Consider the following 23,270-nt stretch of genomic DNA (forward strand, 5'->3'; position numbering starts at 1 on the left):
ACTAATAAATATCCCTGATAATTAAAATACATGTAAGTGAGCCCTATAAAGATATACATACAAAGACATATATAAGATTATATATTAAAAGTTTGTTAGATTGTCCAGACAGCTTCTGAGTGAACACTCTTCTGTGAATTGCTTTCTTTGTATTAACAGTGAATTTAAAAACCTGAATATGTAAAATGTTTTTTTGACTATTATCAAAACCAGTGCAAGTCCTCAGTTATGTTGACTGCTTTACTCACAGAATTTTTCATTGCTGCGAGCTGTTTCACAACTGTGGGTGGTTGTACTGAAAAGCAAAGAGCAGAGACTGCAGATCTAAAATGAGAATCAAAAGGAAAGAAAACATTTATCTGCCTAGAAATACACGTTAAGGTTTTTAGCATAGGTAGTAATTTACAGTGCAACAGCTGGGCATATTCTGGATTCCTTGTTAGCCTCTTCTTTCAGGATTTCTTTGACAGATGGCACTCACAGATGGACATGACATTCTTAAGGAGCTTACTCTTTCTACTCCCTTACCCGCCAGTAACTCATGATACTATTAGAAATCTAAAAGCTTTGACATGAATTAGCCTTACTTAGCAGACTTTAATTTTTTAATCTTTGGAGTATGCTGCAGGGTAGTAGTGCTTGTGGAGTTCATAATCTGTTTACTTAAGTTCTTAGAAGCCAATATAGAATTCCTATAAAGTTGACATGGCAAAACATGGCAAATATACTCTCGTTTTATTGCTTTTTAATTTGTCATGATAATAGTTCTTATTCTTATCTTCTAGAGGAAAAATATAGAATGATATGAAAGAATACAGTTTGACAACCCAGAAACAGCCCTGTCAACTGAAGTTTGCAGAGTTCAAGTAATTTGCTTGGCGTTCCATTGTAACTACATTGAAATCTGAAGTAGACAAACCCAATATTTAAAGTTGGCTGCTCCATGAAGCTTGCTTCTACCACCATCAACCTTAAATTAGGTTGGTTTTTAGTATTTCAAACTATCATCTAGTAGGGTGCCTCGAAAAAAGAGCAAACTGTGCTCAAGATACTTGAGTGCATTTCTGTAATAGTTACTGGTTTCTCATGTACTTGATGTCATTTCTCAATATTCATGCAACTTTGGGCTTGAAGGCCATTTTTCTTTCCAATGTTGACTCAAATGGCAGTTTTCCCTGATGAATGTTGTTGGTGTGGAGTTTCTGTTGAGGAATGTGAAACTATAAGCAGAGTGATCAGGTCCAAAAAAAGCATTGTGACAGCTGGGCAGGTTAGAGAGGCAAAAATAATGAGTGCCCTCAGCCAGGTCCTCTGCTGTGTGTATTTGTAGCTTATTAGAAAAGTGGAAGAACACCAGATGGAGATAGAAACATGAACTCTGTTTTGTTTTCTTAGTGCTGTGTAAATTCAAGGTGCCCAACTCTTCCTTCATAAATAGTACACCAGCCTACCGTGACACAACTTCTGGTTCATGGCCTATTTTTAACTGTATTCTTTTACTTTAGGGCCCCTTGCTAGGTGAGCAATCCACTCTCTGCCATCCCATTTTTCCCAAGGGCTCCTTCATTTCAGGTTGCTTCAGTATTTTCAGTGTAGGCACAGTTAGTTAGTTACTTAAGGATATAATTTAAACGCCTCTTTTGAATCTTTCTGCCTGCAAGTAGTTGGGTTCTGAAGAACACTCTGTAAGCAAACAGCCCTAATATAAATAATTTTCTTCTGTGTGTGTTGAAGTGCTCTGTTCTAGTGAATGTGTATTCCTGAGAATAGTCTTTCATAATAGTAAAAAAGCATGCATATAATTACTGTAAAATTACAAAACAATTTAGCTCATGAAAGCATGGTGAGAAAAGTAATCCATGCACTGGAATAAGTAGTCCAATCCAGGATAGTGCCTAGTTTGCAGCTTCAGCAAATTTCTTACATATTTTGCCACCTGAAAGTCTTCCTATAAGCATTGCTTTGCTCCTGGCTATTTTAAATATATATATATATGCACACATATGTGTGTGCTGTAGCCATTCTTATGACAAGATGAGTCTTCTCTGACTGACAGCCAAGATTTTTACACAGAGAAAACTTGTGTGGCAGAGCAGTGGCATGTAGGGCTCTTCATGGAACGATGTCTGGTGGCTTCAGGCCAGTCTTGCCAGCACTGATTATCTTAACACTGTAAGCAATGTCAGAGACTAACCTTGACTGCTGAGCATTTTGGGATAAATAGGGGCTTTCTGTTGGTCAGACTCTAGATCAGGGAAAGGAAGCTTTTAATTTTAATAATTTCTGTAAGCCTGACTGTTATTAAATATCAAGATACAATCAACGCTGTTTTGTGTTTTTACCTGTCATGTCCCTGCAGAACTGAGAGAGAGAGAGAGAGAGAGTTGGCCAATTTTTATGAACTGCAATTTCCAGTGCAAATATAGGCATATTCTTAATGCTAGGGCTGAAGATACTTCTCTCTTGAGCCACAAGGAGTAGAAGTATGTAGGCTGCTACAGCTGAACCTGTAGTACCTTGGTGTTATTGCATTTCAGAATTAGGTTTGAGGAGTTTTGGTACAATATACCCAGAAGGTTATTAGTGAAATAAAATTAAAAGGCAGCTTTAGTGATAATTTCAGAATTGCATGATGGGTGAGATTGAAAGGGACCTCTTTAGGTCAGCTAGTCTAAGCTTTTTGCTCAGGACAAGGTCACTGAGAGCAGATTCCCAAGACCCATTTCCCACTGGATTTTTTGAGCAGTCCTTTCAAATTAACTATAATTCTGGATTGGCTTTGATCACTGATTGGCACAGTACCTCCAGAGCTTTACAACAGCGTGCTGTACTTCTCTTGCAACTTGTTTCATTGTAAGAGAATTTACCTCATTTCCCAAGGGTTGTCTCCTTGATTTTTACAAATTGCATTCCGTTAGTAGCAATTTTTGCTGGTTTCCTGTGTTGATTTTTGGACTTCTCAAACCGAGTATTTGTTTTCCAAATCAGTTTTTGTTTCTGAAAAATAAATACTTAAAACATTCCTGTTTTGTTTCTCCCATCTTATGTTTGTGCCTCTTTCGAAACTTTTATGATTGTACCTCAGTCTTTTGCAGCAGAAGAGACCATCATAAAAAGCTATTAAAAACTTTTAAAATTACCCAAAAAGATATAAGGTACAAAGCTCTCATATTTTCATGCATGAAATTTTACTCAATTATACTATTCTGTTCAAGATCAATGCATTATTAAACATTCAAATGTTCAATACTTTATGTGTGCCCAATATTATATTTGAATCCTCACAAGATTTTTTGCCTAATATCAGTAACTCAGCTACAAGTCAACCCTGAGGAAAGTTACATGCTTCTATATTCTTGATCCACTGTGAGAGACGAGTTAACTTGGTTTTGGGTTTTTTAATTTGTTTTTAACAGTTCCTATGTCAAACTATTTCAATTAACTTCCATTTTTTTAAATTTGAACTTTTACAAGTTTCAGAATACACTGGACTTTCTCTTATATGCTGCATTGTTTGGCATGAGGAATTGTTTTTCTGGTAATGTCTACCACTCTTTTGTTGTTATTTCATTGGTGTTTAAAATCACATCTGTAAATGAGCCTTGTAAAGTACCAAATTTACAGTGGTTATCAAATAGCGCAGTGTGTTCCTGGTTTTAGCCTGTAAAGCTGACAAGACAATAGAAGTGAACCCTAGGCAATCACAAGTGACTTTGCCTTGACATCTTTTTAAAATGCCGCATGAGCCTAACCTGCGTGTGAGGGTTTTTTCCATAGATACCTGGTTCTGTCTGATTAGCATTTTAGATGAAGACAGTAGCTATGGGGAGTATGTAGCTGCCAAGAATTTATCCAAAAGAGTTTTTCAAATCACCCCTTTTACTTGTTTTTTGAAAAGAAGGAAAAAAATGGACATAAGTAGCTTTTAAAAATAATTATACTTGGTTTGCAACTGTTATCGTGTTTGAGGTATCCATTACTTGGAAACAAATACATATGCACGAAGCCCACAGGGCGACATTTTTCTGAGGTAAATTAATTCTAGGATATTATAATATCATGTGGTGGAGCATATATTTATAAGCCAGTAACTACACTGTGTTCAAGTGTTCAGGAATGAACACTGGGTGCCTGAACAAACTCAAGATATATATGTGTTGGCTGATGTACTCATTCCCTGTTGCTTGTTATTATTTCCTTTATTAGCATTTGAAATTCATAAAGAGCATTGGATACCATAAGGTAAACACTGTGTTGTGTCCAGAATACGTGCCTGAGTGGCGGAAATTAAAGACTGTAGAGCGAAGGACTGAGAGAGGACTTGAAAAGGTCAGCTAGTACTTTCTTTGGGATGCAAAGCAGGATCAAACTGTAGCTAAACCACTCTTGACAGACATTTGTCTGACTGGTTTTAAAAGAAAAGTGATGGAGATGGTGACATTTCCTGAAGCAATTTGTTCCAGTGTCCTATTGTCATTATTATGGAAATGTTTTCTAATGTTTCATTTGAGTATCTTTCATTGGTACTTAAATTCATTACTTTTTGTGTTACCACACTCAGTGTGGGTGAGTATTCAATTTAATCTGTTTTGCATTGTATACTTCATGTCTGCGGTGCAGATTCTTCATAGTAAAAGAGGAATGTAATGTGATTATCTTATTTTTAGTGAGAACTGAAGTTATTTCAGTCTAGATTAGGGATTTAAAAAAGTACACTTTGGCAGAAAGTACGGTCTGCAACTAAATTAGTTTGGAAGTATCTGATTCTGTAGGTGCTGCACTTAATGTACTGTATGCACTACATGGAACCTTGAATTTTGTAGTGTTTTTCATTTAGTATTGTGATAGTACTAAGAATAAAACTTGGTTAGGATGTGTGACAATCTGAATATAAAATTATCCACACTGATCAATAAATAATGAGTATATCACAGATCTATATCCTTTATTGTCATGGTTTGGTTTATGTTTCCAACTAATTGATGAGAGTCTGTCCATTGAATGTAATGAGATTTAGAGGAATCTCCTGCTGCTTAGAGTAGAGAGATTCTTTTAGCAGAGGTGAATTACTGGGTGTTCCTGGAACAGCACATACATAATAATTTATTATCAAGAGTTAAAGAGAAAACAAGGGAGTTTTACAGTGTTGAGATTCTGTTTAAGAAAAAAATAATTATAAAATTAGGTTGATTATAGCATTTATTTTTTCCCTGTAGTTGCTCTACTTATTAAGGCTTAAATTCTGAAGTGTTCAGTCTTGGCTATTCCTATTGACTTCAGGGCTACATGCAAGGCTGCTGCATCACATTTGCTTGTAAGCTTTAGTTTGTCAGCTTTACATGAAGCAAGTTTTGTTTAGTATACAAACATGCTGCAATGGTTTGGGTGCTATATAAATAATAAAGCTAAGATCAAAGTTATTTAAATTATTTTGGTTTCAATCGAAATACACACTTTTTGGATTCCACCCAAAAATGAAGGAGTGTCTGTTTAGGTGAAGGCACAGTAGAGTCTTGATAAAAGACACGGTTAATGAGGTACAACATATTCCAGTTTTCTCATGCTGCTATCTTCTGCAGCCTATCTTGTTGGGATTGCTAAAGAATAACTGCCGACTGTCCAAATCTAATTTGGCTCAGTGCACATTGGTCTTCCTGCCAGATGGAGCCTATTTCTACTTTTGCTCATCAGAATTCTGATAAACCGTGGCTGGCAGAATATGGCAATGCTGACTTTGATATAACCCAGTCCACTGTAATGGAAAATAGAAATAACCTGCTGGACATCAATGTCCATACATTTGACTGTGAAAAAAGGCATTATTTGTACAGCATTCTTGATTGAAGTTCACCAGTTGTTTTACTCCCCATATCTAAAGCAAGCTGTCAGTATAGCATCACCGAATACCTTAATAAAAACTTCACAGGCACCAAATTTTCTCATTTCATTGGAATGCTGCCAAAACCAAATGTCTTCCTTTTTAATTGTGGATGTAGCATTTCTTTGTGAGAGAGGTGTATGGAGGGAAAGTCTGCCTGAAACAACAGAAGGGAGTGAAATAAGCAGTTTGCCAGACTTCTGTCCTGACTAAGGATAATCCTGTGTTCTGAAGGAATTTTGCATAAAAAGTCCAGGCATTCTGAAAGTGAAGTCTTGGTTGTGTTTTTTCTTAAAGTAGGTACCTTGGCAAAGGATGGCATTTCTTGTTGTAAGAGTGAATAATTAAAATCATTGATGACTGCTTTTAACCTTTTGATTTATACTTTTGGGGAATGCTCTTGCATGTACAATGAGGAAATAATGTGCTGTGACATCTTTAATTGGTAATAAGCTTTCTGGATCAGTCTCTCTGTGCCAGCAGTTACAGCTGAAACTAATTTATTTTTCTCGAATGCGGGTGTTTTAATTTGCATTGGTAGCATTAAAAATACTGTTCATGTGAATTTTTCACAGAGAAATAATTTAATGCAAGCTCTTCACTTTGTTCCTTGCTGTTGAAGAATAGCATGTCTTGACGCATGTAACCTGTTTGGGAAAATTAATTGATTTCCATGCTTTTCTAATGTTAGCATTAGGAATAAAAATTTGTTCTCCAGATCGTCTCTTTCTTATCTGCTGGGCTCAAATAAACTGGTATCAAATTGCTCCTTTGATTTCAGGCAGGTCCATTTCTTTATTCAGGCTCAGCTCACATCGTGGTCATTGCATTTAGAATAGTGTGAGTCCCTTTGTTGTAATTTCAGTTCTGCTGGTTTTTAGGAGCTCAGCTGTGTATGCGAGGACAGTCCATCAGCATCTGAAATGTTTATTCCACGGAGGATATTTTTGACATATTAAGAGGTTCCCACTTGTACCACCTGGCCACGTTTGTTGATCTTGAGAAGGACTTGCTTTTTCCTCCATTTCTGCCTGATCATTTATGTTTTGAAAGAAAAAATAATAATACAGATAAATAACTAAACCAAGTAAATCCTGCATCATAACTGTACAGCTACCAAGAATAGGGCTACCTACTGGTCACAAAATCTTTAATGCCACTGGGGATTTTATCACATAAACGTAGAAGATAAAAGCCTGTGGGTTGACCCACTGGCACAGTCTTTGGTAGTGTTTAACACGACTGCTGTTGGTCATTCTGATAAGTTCTTAAATAATTGTCCCTCTATTTTTGATGTATCTTCCATTCTGTTTGTCTGGTCCCCTCCTCCATGAAGCTGCCCTTGAAACAAGATCCTTCTAAATCTGCTGCTTCCTGTTCTGTAGACCTGAGGAACTTCATGTGGTCTTGCAAATGAGGGAATTGCATTGATCCAGTGATTCAAGGAATGACATAGATGAACCTCAGGAATACGTATGCCTCAAAACCATAGGATGATCAGATAATTCAGGTTGTAAGGAATATAAGGGAGTCCAAATTTTCTAGTCCAAATTTCAATATGCAAGACCTCATGATTCCTCAAGTTTCCTTTAGGATCAGAAACGAATCCAGGGAGAAAAATACATTCACATGTATTAAAAATTCTTTTTTAGTTTATTTTACGGCTGGAATGTGCTATGGATTTAGCATGTCTCAGAGGGAATACTTTTTCTTGAGTCTTACTGAACAAATGAAATTCTACTCTGGCTCATTAACAGAGAAATCAAAATAAATGGCAATAATCCAGGTATCTGCTGTAGTCCTATTTCAGAATGTTGTTTATATTAACACAGTTAGTATGTAAAATGTTTGGGTTTTAATTACAGCTTAAGAAAGTAAACGTTTTTAAAGAGAGGTGAGTAAAGTCATCTGGGTAAACATGCCAGTCTGAAGAACAGCTCCCCATATTAAACTAAGAAGCATTATAAGGAAGGATTCATTAGAGATTTTTCTCCTTTTTTTTTCATTAGCCTTCATGCTCATTTCCGGTGCAAGTTCAGTATTACACACTGTTCATGCCTATTGCATTCTCCAGAAAACAGCAGCAAAGCTGCTGCGCAGCGCTGATTTTCTCCTACAGTCAAATCCAAAAAAGCTCAGAAAAGTAGAAGTTGCTCCTGGATACTCTGTTGGAGTCCAAGTTTAAATGAATATATGTGTTTCTAAAGAAATTTATTTGGTCCAGATTTCTAGTTTCTTTGGTGCTGTTAAATTACTCATTGGAAAAAAAAAACCAAAAAGGTTTTTGGATATGTTGTGGTCCTGTGTTCCCTTAATTTAGTGTGGAGTATATTTGAAGAATTTGTGGTAGCTTGGCTTGTGCCAGGCGCAGCTCTGGCAACCTGCACCCCTTGCACATTGAGCTTCCCCACAAGCTGCTGTCAGAGTAGGGCTGAGCTGTCTGGGCTGGGACTTGGTCAGGCTCAGCGTGTCCAGAGAGCACAGAGGTGTCGGAGCAATTGCCCTGATTCAATGCTTGTTCCGTTCCCGCTATAAATCTGACTCATAAAATACCTTTCAAATGCTTATATTTCTTGAAAGTGAATTAGTATTTCATATTTCAAGTGAGCTGACTTTTTTCTTTTATTACAGTGAACTAATTACTGAGTTAGTAGGGTATTTGGGCTCCGCATCTTCTAGCCAGGTGATATTAGTTGGTTGACTGAGCACCATGGTTCCTGTTGGGTGATATTTAAATGTTCTGCCCACGATCACCTGGTAACTCTTATCTACAGAGATTCAGCCCAGTGGTCTATTCACTAAGCCATATAACTTTTCATTATTAGCTCATTAATTTTGCCAGATTTTAGCTACTTGGTCTGGAATTTTCATTCCTTAGTACTTGCCTGAAGCAATAAGTGTTCCTCTTTCCAGTAACAAGATCAAGAAACATGGATTGCTTTTCCTATATAGATTTTCAAATAATAAAATAGTTATTACAAAACCAGTGAGAAGCTCTTCTCCTGTGGGATGTGGAGACTCGAAATTCAGGAGAGAATCCTCCATAAGTCATGGATATATTTTCATTCCTCTGCCCTCCACCTAGATATTTTCAGGTTATATTTTTTCCTCAATATTCCAGTTGTTACGAATTCCAGAGAATTGTGTGCATAGTTTGATCCCTAAATACTTTTCAGTTTTCTTTTGCTGTAGCTTTGCACTGCTTCAGAGCTGTAATATTGAAGGAATTTGGGGAGATGCTGATAAAAAGACACTAGAGACAGCATGGAGTGTCTCTATTACTGATAGTTCTCTTCCTTTTGGTGCCAAAGAAGATTGCTATGCAAATTGGACAGGAACTGGACATGAGGAAAGAGGATGGTTGACCTGTATCACAGAAATAGGAAGCCAGTGGGAATAGGACTGTGAGTAAATGGTGACTGCTGAGAACTGAAACAGGATTTAAAAAAAGATTAGTTAAATCTGAACAGGCAGGGAAATAAGGATTTGGGAGTGAAGAAGATGAGAGAGAAAGAAGGAAATAGAAGGGGAAGAAATTGGGGGTTGATAGGTGGTGGAGGATTGGACATCTCTGCCTTTGAGGTGAGTCTAGGAGAGATAGGAATAAAAATGCAGTTGAGATGGAAGTAGAAGGAACCAGTCCATATAGTGGATAAGCTGGGGAAGGTCGAGTGAATGTGAAGAGAGAATACCATATTGTCTTTAGAGCAGAATTGGTTCTGATCATTTAAGAGAGTAAACAAATGTCATTCAAAGCAAAACCTGGAACAAAACTCATCATTCTATTGCCATCCTACTGCTGCAGGCTCAGTAGAGATGCAGGGTTTAAGACATTATTTTTTCCCATAACCATCACCTTCACACTCTTCAGTTACAATGGCAATAATTACTCCCTTTCCCTGTTCCCCTCTGGAGCTCATAATTTTCCTTTCTTTTGCTTATAGCCTACTCTGCTCTGCAGGTACCAGCGATTCTTGTCTTTCAAACTGTCTTTTATTAATGTAGTTCGGAATTTGGAACAGTTGTTCATAGCCCATAGCCTCTGTTACAAAAGCTGAAAAGAATTTGTATTTATTAAGTCGGTCTTTTTTCCTTAACTGTAAAAGTTGTTCATATGAAGTTATTACTGAGGATTACAAATGCCTAAAGATTTCTACAAATGCAGAAAATTTTCTGCAAGAAATCATTGTTCCTTCAAGTGCATTCAGTGTTATTTGCAGGTTTGGTTTTGCACAGTGTTGACAACACAATGAGAGTTTTCATGTTTCCTTGCTGTTTTGTGAGATTGAATGGGAGAGGTTGGAATGATGATGGTTATTATTATTAATGTTATTATTATTTCTCTCGGGAATATATTAAAAGATAGAACATGGATAAATGGACCCTCAAGGGTGACTCATGTTTTTGTTTAGCTTGAACTAGGTCCAGCTTCTGGGAGGAACTGGATTTTAGGTGAATGTTTTTGCAAAGTGTTTTAAACTGAAGTTTTAATTCCAGCAGTCTCAATGGCATGTGTTTGTTTTTATTTAGAAGTGTGTTTAAGGAATGTTTTTGGTGGGTGAATGCAAAACAAACAGAGCTATCTCAATCTGGAGGCTGCAATTCTTTGGCATATTCAGTGTCAGCAAAAATCAAGTGGAAGAATGGTCTTATGAGAATGGACTCGGTTATTTTTTCTGATTTACTTTGTAAAGAATTGTCTTTATGCTCAGCTGCAAGTTGTGAAAGTATGATTTCTTGCAGTGTTAGCTTTCTACTTTGTAAATATTTTGGTATATTTGAAAGGTGCCTAAAGTTTGTTTTCAGCATGGGGTGCTACTTGTCTTTGAGTAACACAAATTCAGGAAGTATTTTCTTCTAAACAACCAATTGTTACCATATTAATTGTCACTGAGTGTGTGACATTGTGACACCTTTATGCTATAGCTTCTATAATGTTGTTCAAGCTGTGGTTCTAATTTTTTCCATTGTAAATTATCTGTAAGCCTTGTCTATAACCCGATTTCTAGTTGGGAAACAACAACAAAACAACAACAACAACAAACCACCAAAACTCAAACAACAAAATTTGCTCTCAGGTGCAATGTGACATTTAGCTTGTGAACATTTTAAGATTTGTCTGCAAAGCAATCAGTGACATTCATTTTATAAAGTTAACTGTTTCAGGATTTCATTGGCCTTTGTTCTGTTCTGTAAAATTTAGGGGTTGCTTTCCAGCTCCAGTGTAAGCATGCATCTTCCATTTGAGAGCATTTCACTAAAATTCTTCAGATGATTTAAAAGTTTTATATACAAAAGTTCAGAGCAAGTAAGATTCTCCTGTCTACCCTTGAGCCATGAGAGGAATTTAACTACACAATTCTTACTAAAATTAAGAGGCATTGTAGGATTTGACTGATCTACAGCCCCTGTAATGAAATACCTATAGTGCAAGTTTCACTCTGTCTTGAGTGGCTGTCTTCTGTGTACTGACAGGTTGCTGGTTTTGAATTAAAAGGCTGTTGCAGAGATAATGCTTGGAATGCATCTTATGCAGTAATTTTTGTACTAATCCTGGAATTTGTTTGATTGCAGGGATATAAAACCAGACAACATCTTGATGGATATGAATGGACATATTCGATTGGCAGATTTTGGTTCTTGTCTGAAACTGATGGAAGATGGAACGGTAACTTAGAAAGAGTGATACATTCCTAAATATTTTTTCTTCAGTCCATTGATAGCCATAAAATGTGTGCTGATAAAGGGAAAAGGTGCCTTATGGCAAATTAAATGGAACTGTAAATGGTATATAACTAACTTTCTTGAAAATACAACTGCACACTGCTTGTATCTGCAGTATATTAAAAACTTTCTAGTATACAGTCAACTCATAAATAAATAAAGAGAAGCTGTGCTGTCATTGCCAAGTAGGTGTTTATGAACTATGAATCTCTTGGTTTTAAGCTCTGAGCTCTTAATATTTATTGAAAGTGTAAGCTTTAGTATGAGCAGGATGAGGTACTGAAATGTGATGATGTTCTTCTAATACATTTAAATTTGCACAGTATATAGTAAGTGTGGCTAGAATGTAATTCCACTAAGTTTAATCATGTCCCAGGGGGTTACAAAGTATTTGACCTCATATATGTGATTACCAAATCTATAATTGCTTACTGGCTCTAATCCTGACAATTGACGGTTTTGTCCTTTATCTGTTTTTAAATATCGATAATAGTTTAGCAGAAATATATTATTGGAATGCCTGTTAATGCAGTGCCTTGGGTACTTAAGGATTTCTTTATGAACTTAGAAGCTTTTGCTTGTGTTTCGTTGTTTTTTTTATGACAAGAGTGCTGGGCTAAATTTATATATACATGGGCACAGTACCACAGTGTCTGTAAAGATGAAAGGTGATTTTAATCCTGAAAATGTAATTTCTCCAGGTCCAATCTTCAGTGGCGGTTGGAACACCGGACTACATCTCTCCAGAAATCTTGCAGGCCATGGAAGATGGAAAAGGGAAGTATGGGCCCGAGTGTGACTGGTGGTCCCTGGGCGTTTGCATGTATGAAATGCTTTATGGAGAAACGCCTTTTTATGCTGAGTCCTTGGTGGAGACCTATGGGAAAATAATGAACCACAAAGTTAGTGCACTTTCTGTCTGTCTCTAAGTTAATTTGTAATAATGGGGTAACTTGAACATGTATTTAAAAATAAGTTTTTATGTACTAATTATGTTAAGTGTTCATAAATGTAGAATAAAAAATATGTTTCAATGTAGCAAGTTAATGGTTATGGATTGCAGATGACTTTGCTTTGGGATAAGGCTAAAACTTAAAAATCTGGGTTCTGAAACATGACTGTTAATTCACTCTGTGGAGTCTGTCTTGGCAACGTGGCATCAATCCTGTTGTGTTTCTCTCTTCTGGTGAATCCATTCCTTGGCTTATGCAGAAGATTCTAAAATGTTCTTCCACATGGAGCTAGCTGTAGAATTTGACAGCTGTAGTGTAAGAGAAAATTTTAAAAAGGAGAAAAAATAGAAGCCAAAATTTTTAATAGTTTCTATCATTAGCAGAAGTATTTTCCTTGAAACCTTACTGCATGTATTTTAGAGCTGGAGTATTTGCACATTTCTTTTTCTATATAATGATTTTCACTAAGAAGGTAATTTTCCATCTTTTTCTTGGTAATAAACGATTTCCTCTTATTTTAATCTTTAAGGAGAGGTTTCAGTTTCCTGCTCAAGTGACAGATGTCTCTGAAAGCGCAAAGGACCTCATCCGAAGGCTCATTTGTAGCAGAGAACATCGACTTGGACAAAATGGAATAGAAGACTTTAAGAACCATCCATTTTTTGCTGGGATTGATTGGGAAAACATTAGGAACTGTGAGGCACCTTACATCCCGGAAGTCAGCAGCCCTACTGATACATCAAACTTTGATGTGGATGATGATTGCCTAAAAAACTCTGTAAGTGTACAATTAACATTCTGATGAATCAGCCTTTGTAGTGTGCTTTGTAACAAAATGTATGGAAAAGGCAGTTTATTTCACTGTGTGCTGCATAAATAACAGGTGCTGCTTTGAAGAACTGAGAGAGGAATACTTTCATAGTTCATAGGCTGGTCATAAAACCATACTTGTGTAAGGATAACTTTTGTAAATTCATTGTAGCTTTACATGCCTTTAGCTAATATACCTATATTGCAGTAACACGTTTTGTGTCCATGTCTTATAAAGAATAATACATTTACATACAGAGAGTCTGCAAGATTATTTTTAGCAGAGCATTGTTAAGACTCAGTGTAAGTTTGCATATTGCATTTTATTGTATTTTATTGCTCTACTCTAATTGCTCATATGGGTGTTGGATTCCATTCAGTTCATTTCCACTCAACTTTTTCCAGGCTTTTCTCTGACTTGAGTTTTGGGAAATGTAGGAGAAATATTACAGCCATTTCTTAAGGAATGAGAAAATATTTTTACCTTTCCTTAAAATGCTCTGCAGCTATTGATTTTACCAGCTTTTCTGGCTTTTGAAAAGAGCTTTGACAGCTTATAGATGCCTTAGCACTGGAGGAATACCTTGTGTTCTGTCCTTGGAAATATCTTGGGGTGTGTTTGTGTGTGTCTGTTGAAAGATACAGAAACCTGCAGTTTACATGTGAGGGAAAGCATTTTCACCACTTTGGCTTTTGTTTTCTGAACTGCGTGTGCGTCTCAGTTTCACTCAGTTTTCTGGGCCTGCAGATAAGAGGCAGCATGAATTGATACAGACAAGATGATCATTATTTGGATTCTGTTTTCTCCAGCTGCACATTAAAACATGAAAAACACTTCAGCTAAAACACTTTGTGGGTGTCAGTCTCTTCTCTCAAGTAATAACCCACAGGACAAGAGGAAATGGCCTCAAGTTGAGCCAGGGGAGCTCTAGTTTGGATATTGGGAAAAACTTCTTTACCAGAAAGGCTGTCCAGGAAAGTGGTGGAGTCAACTATCACTGGAGGTTTTTAAAACATATGTAGCTGTGGTCTTTAGGAAAGTGATTTAGTGATGGATCTGACAGTTAATGGCTGGACTCAATGAACTTGAAGGTCTTTTGCCATCTAAATGATTCTGTGATCTCTGGTTAAATCTCAGAGCCCTTTTCCTTGTGGGCAAATTAAGTAAATCAGTGTAGCTGCATAGGATGACTTGCATTTTTTTTCATTTTGCTTTCTCACTTGCATCTGATATTTCCACTTCCCTTCACAGCTGAAGTATTTTTATCTTAAAACTTGTTTATACAGTCTTTAGAAACCTGTTTGCGTATTATTTTGTCCAGAAACAGCTGTGAGGATGGAGCAGCTGAAGTGGATGCTGTATATAGCAGGTCTTTGTGAAACTGAAATACCTTTTGGAGGTTGTTCACAGGTTTTACTGTTGTCCATTCCACCACTCCTCCTTTTTAGAGCCCAGTCTCTCACCTGAAGCTCTCAGAGTATGCCTTGTGCTGTGTGAATGCTTTACCATTGTGAAGAAACAGGGACCTGCAGGTGAAGAAAGAATGCTTCTCTGCTGAGTTACTGGACTCTCAGCTGAGAAAACCGAGTCCAGTTCCTAATTTGCTTTAGACATTTGGGGGTGGAAAGCAATGCCCCATAACTGTTAGAGATGAGTGCCAGTTTCTAGAGCTTCTTTTTCAGTTTCCTAATTTGAAACATCTGAATGTTTTGTTCTGTTTTAATATAAGGACGTTATTTTCTTGCCATTTCTTTTCACACCTAGTATCTCAGAACTGCTGAAAAAACATAGCCTAAGGCATTGCATGACTGAGAATATTTTACATTTTTGCTTTGACCGGGGGACATTGTATTTCATATCGCTTTGCCTCAAATTCCTTATATATAACTTGAAGGTATTTTCTGCTCCATATTTCATGCATATCTTTTGACGAAGTCACACATGCTCACACTGCTGTTATAGAAGTCAGCACCAGAGATAAGTCCATGAGACCTTTTCTTTAAAAAAAAATTCTTGGCAAGATTTGAATTGCATAGAGCAAATGAGGAAAACCCAATGCTGAAGATAAAAGACAGTGTTGAAAAGCCATGATTGTTATTCTTCCTGAACTTTGAATGAGGCCATAGTCCCGTGGAAAAATTACATACATAATAATGAAATTTTAAAAATTTATGTTGAGCACACACACAAGCATAAAGGGCAAAACTGTGCTGTTCAGGCAGCCTAAGTTGTACTGGTTTTTAGCTTTTAACTGTTTGGTTTAGTAGCCTTACTGAGAGGTATGATAGGTTAAGTTATAATTTTCTCAGCATGGTTTTATAGTTAAAGTCATATAAGCAGTGGGAGATACATATCTTGATCTCTGCAAAACAAATTCTTTTACAGAATCTTAGCAATGGATTCTTTTACGGAATCCTATCAATAGATACAATATTTTAGAAAAGTAACCTGTGTGGTACCTGAGAATTGTCATGTGGCCTGTTAAAATAGTGCAATTAAACATTTTATATTTTTTAAGTTATCTGTAAAGACAGTTTTGAAATTCAAATCAATGAAAGATAAAAACAAAATGTAAAGGATAAGTAAAATTGTACTTTTTCTAACCATAGTAATCTGTAATAATTTATATTTTTATTTTGAGTTAGTGGAAAGTTAAGACTTTGTAATTTGGGTTTGTCCTTCGTTTCCAAAATGCTCAATTTCATGAATTTACACAGTCTAGCAATATCATTAGTGTTGTTTGTGAACTCTTTTAAAACATGCAGGGTTTTGTCAGCTAAGAGGACGTGGTTGTTATGTAATATAGCTGGAAAGGTAATTTCAGATTCCTTTTGAATGCGATCTTACTCTTTGTCCTTTCCTCCTGAGTTTTACATGAAAGAAATGTACAACTGGTTCCTTTCTTCATTTTTGTTTGGGTTTAGGAAGAAATCATTACATACCTTTTCTGACAGTTTGGAATCTTTTATCACTTCCAGTGCAATATTCATCTTCTTGGAGGTTTTCTTTTGTGACTGTTCTAGCCATCTCTAGTAGAGCAACATAAACCTTACATCTTGGGGTTAAACAGGAAGCTTTTAACAGAAAAGAATATTAGAACTTCAAATAGTCCAAGTAAAATAACAACAGGGTCATTTTAGCCGGAAGAGAAACTCAAAGATTTGTCTTGGTTTGTAGTTCTTTGTCTGGCAAGAAAGAGGAGCAGAGAATAAAGGAATGTTCAAAGCACTAATGGGATTAGAACACTCTGTTGGTATTACTTTTTTCTAGTAAATGGCTGCTGATTGTTCTCTCCAAATAGAGATGGCCCACTCAGAAGTGGACTGGTAATTCTACAGGCAGGAAGCCCTGTTGACTGCATAGCAGAGAGGAATATAGCAGGGAATAAAAGGTGTTGCTCTTTGTGCTAAGAGTTTCTTGGAAAAAAGTAACAAATAAATTGGCATCTTCTGCGTGTAATGTTCTGCTTTCCTCCAACAATAGCCTGTTTAATTAGAAAAGCAATTTTATGTCAGCATGCTCTTTTTTTTAATATTCTATTATTGTATATTATTTTTGTATATTGCTATTATAAATAGATTTAGTTGATGCTGTTTCATGTTTGGGCTGTAGATAAGGATGACAGTGAATATAGATCATATGATACTATCACTAACACTTCTCATATGGTTAAACTGGAAAATCCCTTTAAGTCCAGTAGGATACTGCTTACTCAGCTGTCCTATTATTTTTCTAGGAAACAATGCCTCCACCATCCCACACTGCATTTTCTGGCCATCATTTACCATTTGTGGGTTTCACATATACAAGTAGCTGGTAAGTTAAGAGTTCCAGAATTGTCTGTAGGCTAATTACACAGTATTCTAACTTTGTGTCTTTGAAAATTATTGAACAGATATCAAAGAATGTGGTTTATCTGGGAAATTACCATAATCTAAAATGCTGTCTGTTCAAAAGAATGAGCTCTCTGCAGGTAAAATTAACATACATGTAAATGTCAGCACTGCTGCTCAGGGGAGTTTTGATGAGAAAGGTTGTTATTAGAGAATGTATAAAATTAATTGCACATGACAAATTTAAGACTAGATGTGTGGACCCTGGCAGGACTTAGTTTATTGGACCTTAAAACCAGTTTTATATCTAGCCCTTTGACACTTCCGTAAGTCTGAATAGAAATTTTGTAAAAATTACTTTAATTGTTATCTGGTGTTAATGTAGAATTTATTTCACTTATATCCATTGCTAAACTAAACAAGGAAGTTCCATATATGCTCCTTGTTTGTGAAAATACAGAAAGAAAGAATATTTTACAACCACTGAAAAACCAGGCCTGTGTTTCTGCTGGAAATGCAACTATGTCCTAGAATGTCCTAGACTTCAAAAGAATTATTTGCATAAGTAGTGGCATGTGTACATGAGTAGCCACAGCATTTCTGGCATGTCCATGCCCTTGTTGTTGTGGGATAATTTCACACCATTTTTAGTGATTGTTGTCTTTAAAGCATTTGTGATACTTGATTCAGTTATTCTCAAATGAACTATTATTGTAATCTTACTGTCCAGGCTGTTGCATTTTGCTCTCTGGCTAACATAGTCTGTCCATAATGATTCTTAGTCAGGAGTTTATCCACTTCTGTGTAACAAAAAATGCATTGAAGAGATCAGGCATGCTAGGTAAAATGATTTCAATTTCCAGTGAGCACATACTAACAAGGTATTCTTTGATGTTATAATAAATGGCACAGTAATTAACAAATTAAACAAACTGTTGATTGGTTGATGGTTTTAGAGCACTATTTTAAACGAGGCTGTTGTAAAATCCAATACTATTTATTTTTTTTCCCCCAGTGTGCTTTCAGACCGCAGCTGTCTAAGACTGACAGCTGGACCACCCTCCATGGATCTTGATGCCAGCATTCAAAGAACTTTGGAGGATAGTTTAGCAACAGAAGCTTATGAGAGGAGAATACGACGTCTAGAACAGGAAAAGCTTGAACTTAGCAGAAAACTGCAAGGTATAGTCATTAAAAAAAAAAATCATTCCATCATTTTTAAACTTAGATTAACCTGCAGTTTTGTGAGGCACGATTTATACCGTGGGGAAAAAATATTAAATAGACCTCCCGGAATGCTTTCTAGCAGAAAAGAATTTTCTTCATTATTTCTATTGACAAATTAAATTTCTGTTACTCTTTATGTCTGAAATGCACCATGTATGCAACTTCTCATGCTAACTTTGTTCTCACTGTACCTTGGTCACTATGGCATAAACATTTCATTCTTAAAACTTCTAAAAACTTAGTTTGTCCAGCTGACAATTGCTAAAAAATTGGCACTTAACAGTTGGAAATTGCAAATTGTAGAATGCCCAGTGCAGGAACTTTTGGCATGTCTTAATTTATCAGTAGTAGCTCTTTGATCTCTTCAGATGTCAGGCATGTTATTCATCCCTCTCTCTTCCATCTTTTTCTAGAATCCACTCAGACAGTGCAGGCTCTGCAGTATTCAACAGTGGATGGCCCAATAACAGCAAGCAAAGATTTAGAAATTAAAAGTTTGAAAGAAGAAATTGAAAAGTTGAAGAAACAGGTAACAGGTATGTTATAAATACTAATGTAAAAGCTGTAACAGGAAACTGTATTTTGTCATGTTTGGTTTTTTTCTCTCCAATTGTAATGCTAGTTTTCCTTGTCTTTATGAAAGGGTTTTCCAGTCTATTTTTACTTTTCATTTTCCCCGTACTCTTCCACTGTACCTCAACATTTTCTCCAAATTCAGTTTGAGTTTTCCAAGTGGCAAGGAATAGTGCATGAGAGAGGATGCAGTGGGCCATGAGGCTGCGCTTCCAGCAACAGAACTCACCAAAGAAAACTTCTACCAAAATAAGTCCTGCCTACAGCATTCCCTGCACTCTCTCATGACTTTAATTAACTCAATTAAACAAGGAAAATGCTGTTAGAGAGAATTTAATCAATTTATGATCAGATAAATCAGCACAAGTTGGGCAATAGAAGGATATAAGGAAAGGGAGATGGGAGGGAGAAGAGCCACATTTCAGTTCTGCTGTCAATGAGCTGTCATTCCTTTCAAAACTGAACATTTATTTTCTTTGCTTCTGAGATTCTTAAAGATTTTACGAAAACTAAAGTTTTGGCTGTCAAGTACCTCAGTACTTTGAAAAGTGTTTTTAAATCTGTGCATCTAAAAAGATTCTTTTTTCTAATTAATGTTATGCTGCCTTTTATCAGGACTCTCAAATTAGTCAAAAAGCAAAGATCTACTTAGGCCAGTATTTGTGTTTTACAGAGGCAATAGGAGACATTTAGGGAAAGATCCATCTTTTTCCAGCACTTTCCCAGTTTCTGGGCAATTCATGTTTTAAGAACTTTGAGAGGGAGGGCTTATATTGCACCACTATACTGAATATAGCTATAAGTGAACCAATTTGCTGTCTGTTCAGCTAATACCTTCTTAGCCTGCTTTAAAGGCTAGTATTCAGTATTCTAGATTTGATATTCTGAATGAAGTTAAAGGAAATTTTCTCTCATGGTGTTTCCTAGCTTAGGACTCCTGCTACCTGCCTCCATAAAGCTGTCTTTAAAATAAGATCTTGAGAGCAGAGACATCTCAGAAAAAAGGAAGAAATGAAGCACAGCAAGACTTTTTTATTTAGGAAAATTAACAAGAGACTGTTAAGTATCAGGTCTGGAACCAGAGAAACAGGGAGAAAAACCCAATTAATCTTATAGAAATTGGAAAATGTCTGCGTTTTGTGTGAAAAATCAGTCACAAGTGTAGTGGTAGATACATCTCTATTATATGTTTGTATCTTGCCTGAAGCAAGGGAAAAAGAAACGGCCAGAAAGGTTGGAGGAAACTACAAAAAACATTTGTCCTGGTTCGTATTTGTGACAAGACTTCATACAATTCCTGAAAGTGTCAGGAATGCCAGCAGCGACACCCACAGAAAGAGTAACTTGAACTTAACTTGCAGACACTTGAGTTGATGTGTTTAGACTCTGCAGCTGCCTTATGGGGCAGGAACAGCTGTGTGTGAACTGCAGAGTGCAGCACATAGATTACAGCCTGTTAAAATTGTGTAGTCTGAAAAAAGCCCATTACAGATACGTGGTTGGACAGCTGCTCTGGAGTGATGCAGCAGTTTTGTATTGTACCGTAGGCATTATTTTTGGATAGGAACATGGCTTAGCTAGCTCAGGGAGGATCACTCTGGTTCGAGTGATGCCATGTTGGCACTTTATCAGGACAAAGGATTTTGTGAAATTTTGCTCCAGCCAAATGTTCCTCCTCCTGCTGCTGTAATGAGGATAAAGACAATGTGATCAGAAACCCCTTCTATGCAACAATCCTTACATCAGGTTTTGAGTCTTTGGGACCACTGAAAAGGAACATTTACAAGATCAGCTTTTGAATGAGACCAGTCATTCACAGAAAAACATCAGGATAGCTTTAAATTGTATTTTATTCTTTACTATAGAGCTGCAACTTAGTTCATTGCTGGAAGTATCACTTCCTTTGGTAATGAAAAAAAAAGTAAAGGTGTGGAAACATTCCCCAACATATCTGCTATCCCCTTTGTAGTGGTTTTGGCTTGCCAATTTGAGATTTCCTGGCTCATGCACTAAATAATGTGGTGGATTGAGCACTGGCTTAATGTCAATGCACTTACTAGAATTATTTACTCTTTTTCTGTTGTGAGATAGGATTAGGAGAAGAGCAAAGCAGGGTGAAAAATTTAAAGGGTATAAAGGAAACTTTATTTAAAATAAACTAAAGGGAAAAAAAAAAGAGTCAGAATAAAACTTTTAGAACAATTTTCCTCCTCCCACAACTTTCTTTTCTTTTCCACTGATGACATACAGAGACAAAACTGTAGGACTTAGGTCAATTGACCACCTCTAAAATAGTCTTATATAAGTTCTCTTAGGGAGAAGAGTCTCTTGCCATGTCATGAAGACTTCTCCACAAGAAACTGTTCTCTCGTGGCTTCAATTTCCATGAATAGCAGCTGCCTGGAAATCTGCTTTTGTGAAGTCCCTCCCATCTCATGCAGCCTTCCCACAGCTGCATTTTATGGGCTATGTCAAACTCATGGGGTACTATTATAAGGATGAGCTGTTCAAAAGCAAAGGTTCTCTTCATCTGTCTGAGATCTTCATCTCTGGGAATAGAGGTCTTCTTCTTTCCCTGGGAGCAAAGGGTCTTCATCACTCTCACCTCTCTCTCTGATCAAGCTTCTCATGAGATTACAGCTACTTCAGCATTTACTTACTTCCTTTGCTTATGTCTGCAATTTGAACACTCCATCTCCCCATACTGTTTCCGTGAATTAAAGGAATACTCTATTGTTATCACAGTCCATTACCATGGTCTTGCAAAAGAATTTCAGCCTAAGACTAAGGCATCTCCTCATTCTCCTCCCATCTGGGACTTGACTCCTTTGCTGAGCCCGGTATCTTCATGTTGTTTCTCCACGTGTCTTCACTCTGTGCTTTTCCCTCACTCGAGAGAGGATCAGTGCTCTGGAGGTCTCACCTGTGCGATGGAAGCGTCGCTGTCTCGCCCGGGGCCCGCGCTGGTCACGATGCACCGGGCGGCGGCCGAAGCGGTGGCGGTGGCGGGTTCGGGCGGCGCCGGGGCCGTGCCAGGATCTCAGGGGCTCGGCCGGCGCTGCGGCAGAGGCAGAGCCCGGCCCTGCCGGGCCCGTGATGGGGTGGGGGAACGGCCCGGCGGCAGGATGGCAACAGCTGCTGGGGCCCAGCGCGGACGGGACAGGGCCCGGTGGGCTCCGCGGGAAGGGGTCTGGCCTGGCCACAGCGAGGGGGCCAGGCTGGCCTGTTACCTGCTCCCAGGGAGGAAGAACAGAGAGCTTTCCTGGGGTTTGTTCAGTTTTTAACATGTGTGTTCACAGAGGCTTGTTCAGCTTCCTAGGGGTTTAACAAGGCGTCACTATTCAAAACTAGTCACTGATTGTTTTGTCAGGCACAGCGGAAACTGTTAACAGCTTCTCTTAGAAAAATCATTTCCGTGAGTGGCTTCTTCCCTCCTCGCTACATGTCAATCAATGCAAAACCAGGGCACCTTTTCAAATTTAAAAAAAATCCAAGTCTGGTGAAGGTGATCAGTACTGAGAAGGTTTTTCCTAAAGTAGTTTTCTGCTTCACGCCATGTACATATTTATGTATTTATTCCTAGACAGAATATGCGCTTTTGGGAGTTTGGTTTGGAAGTGAATAATGGGATCAAATGAGGAGGATGTCGAGTTGTCTAACCCATCCCCCAGTCACCGCACAACTTTGCCAGTATATACTTGAATGTTTGTGTGATCCAGCCGTTTGTTAGAAAACACTCATTTGTGCCTTAAGCTGTAACTAATAAAAGCAAAGTTAATAAAATAAAAAGAGAAAGTTCTATTTTACTTGATTTTATGGGGGTTTTGATATAGATTTTAGAACTATATTAATGGTAGAATACAGAAACAAACAAAGTGGTGGCCCTGTCCGAATGCTTCTAAATATAGGGGAGCTATTTCCAGGTTTTCTGGGTAGCCTTTAAAAGATCTAGTTTTTCTGCTAGATCTGATGAACTTTAAGAAGATTCAGTTCAGGTGCAGAGCTGAACTTTTTATGCTTTGGGCACATCTCTTGTGCAACTAAATGTAATGTAATAATATATTACAGTGAGTGTTTGTATATATTATCTAAAATGTTAGTTACAACTAGGGTGGTTAAGTGGAAGATTACCATATACAACACGTATGTCACATCTAAATTTTTGTTATATTCTTTAACATGTTTTACTGCTTTTTCTGAAACTGTAAGAGTAAACACCTGCTTAAGAAGGTAATAAAGAATAACTCAAAATTGTGCCAAATTCAGGAGTG

At 37.2% G+C, this 23,270-nt stretch overlaps 1 protein-coding gene across 4 annotated transcripts in view; it reads left to right on the top strand.

Annotated features, from left to right (window-relative positions):
- CDC42BPA (CDC42 binding protein kinase alpha) overlaps positions 1-23,270 on the top strand; it is a 182,370-nt gene that overhangs the window by 90,928 nt on the left and 68,172 nt on the right. For all 4 annotated transcript variants that reach the window (XM_058419709.1, XM_040057917.2, XM_058419710.1 and 1 more), the window contains exons 7-12: positions 11,453-11,546; positions 12,304-12,504; positions 13,085-13,333; positions 17,103-17,182; positions 18,215-18,381; positions 18,840-18,962. In XM_058419709.1, coding sequence (XP_058275692.1) covers positions 11,453-11,546; positions 12,304-12,504; positions 13,085-13,333; positions 17,103-17,182; positions 18,215-18,381; positions 18,840-18,962 — 914 coding nt within the window. The remainder of the gene's footprint in view (positions 1-11,452; positions 11,547-12,303; positions 12,505-13,084; positions 13,334-17,102; positions 17,183-18,214; positions 18,382-18,839; positions 18,963-23,270) is intronic.

This window comes from Hirundo rustica, chromosome 3 (genome assembly GCF_015227805.2).
Source record: "Hirundo rustica isolate bHirRus1 chromosome 3, bHirRus1.pri.v3, whole genome shotgun sequence".
In the NCBI taxonomy this organism is placed as follows: domain Eukaryota; kingdom Metazoa; phylum Chordata; class Aves; order Passeriformes; family Hirundinidae; genus Hirundo; species Hirundo rustica.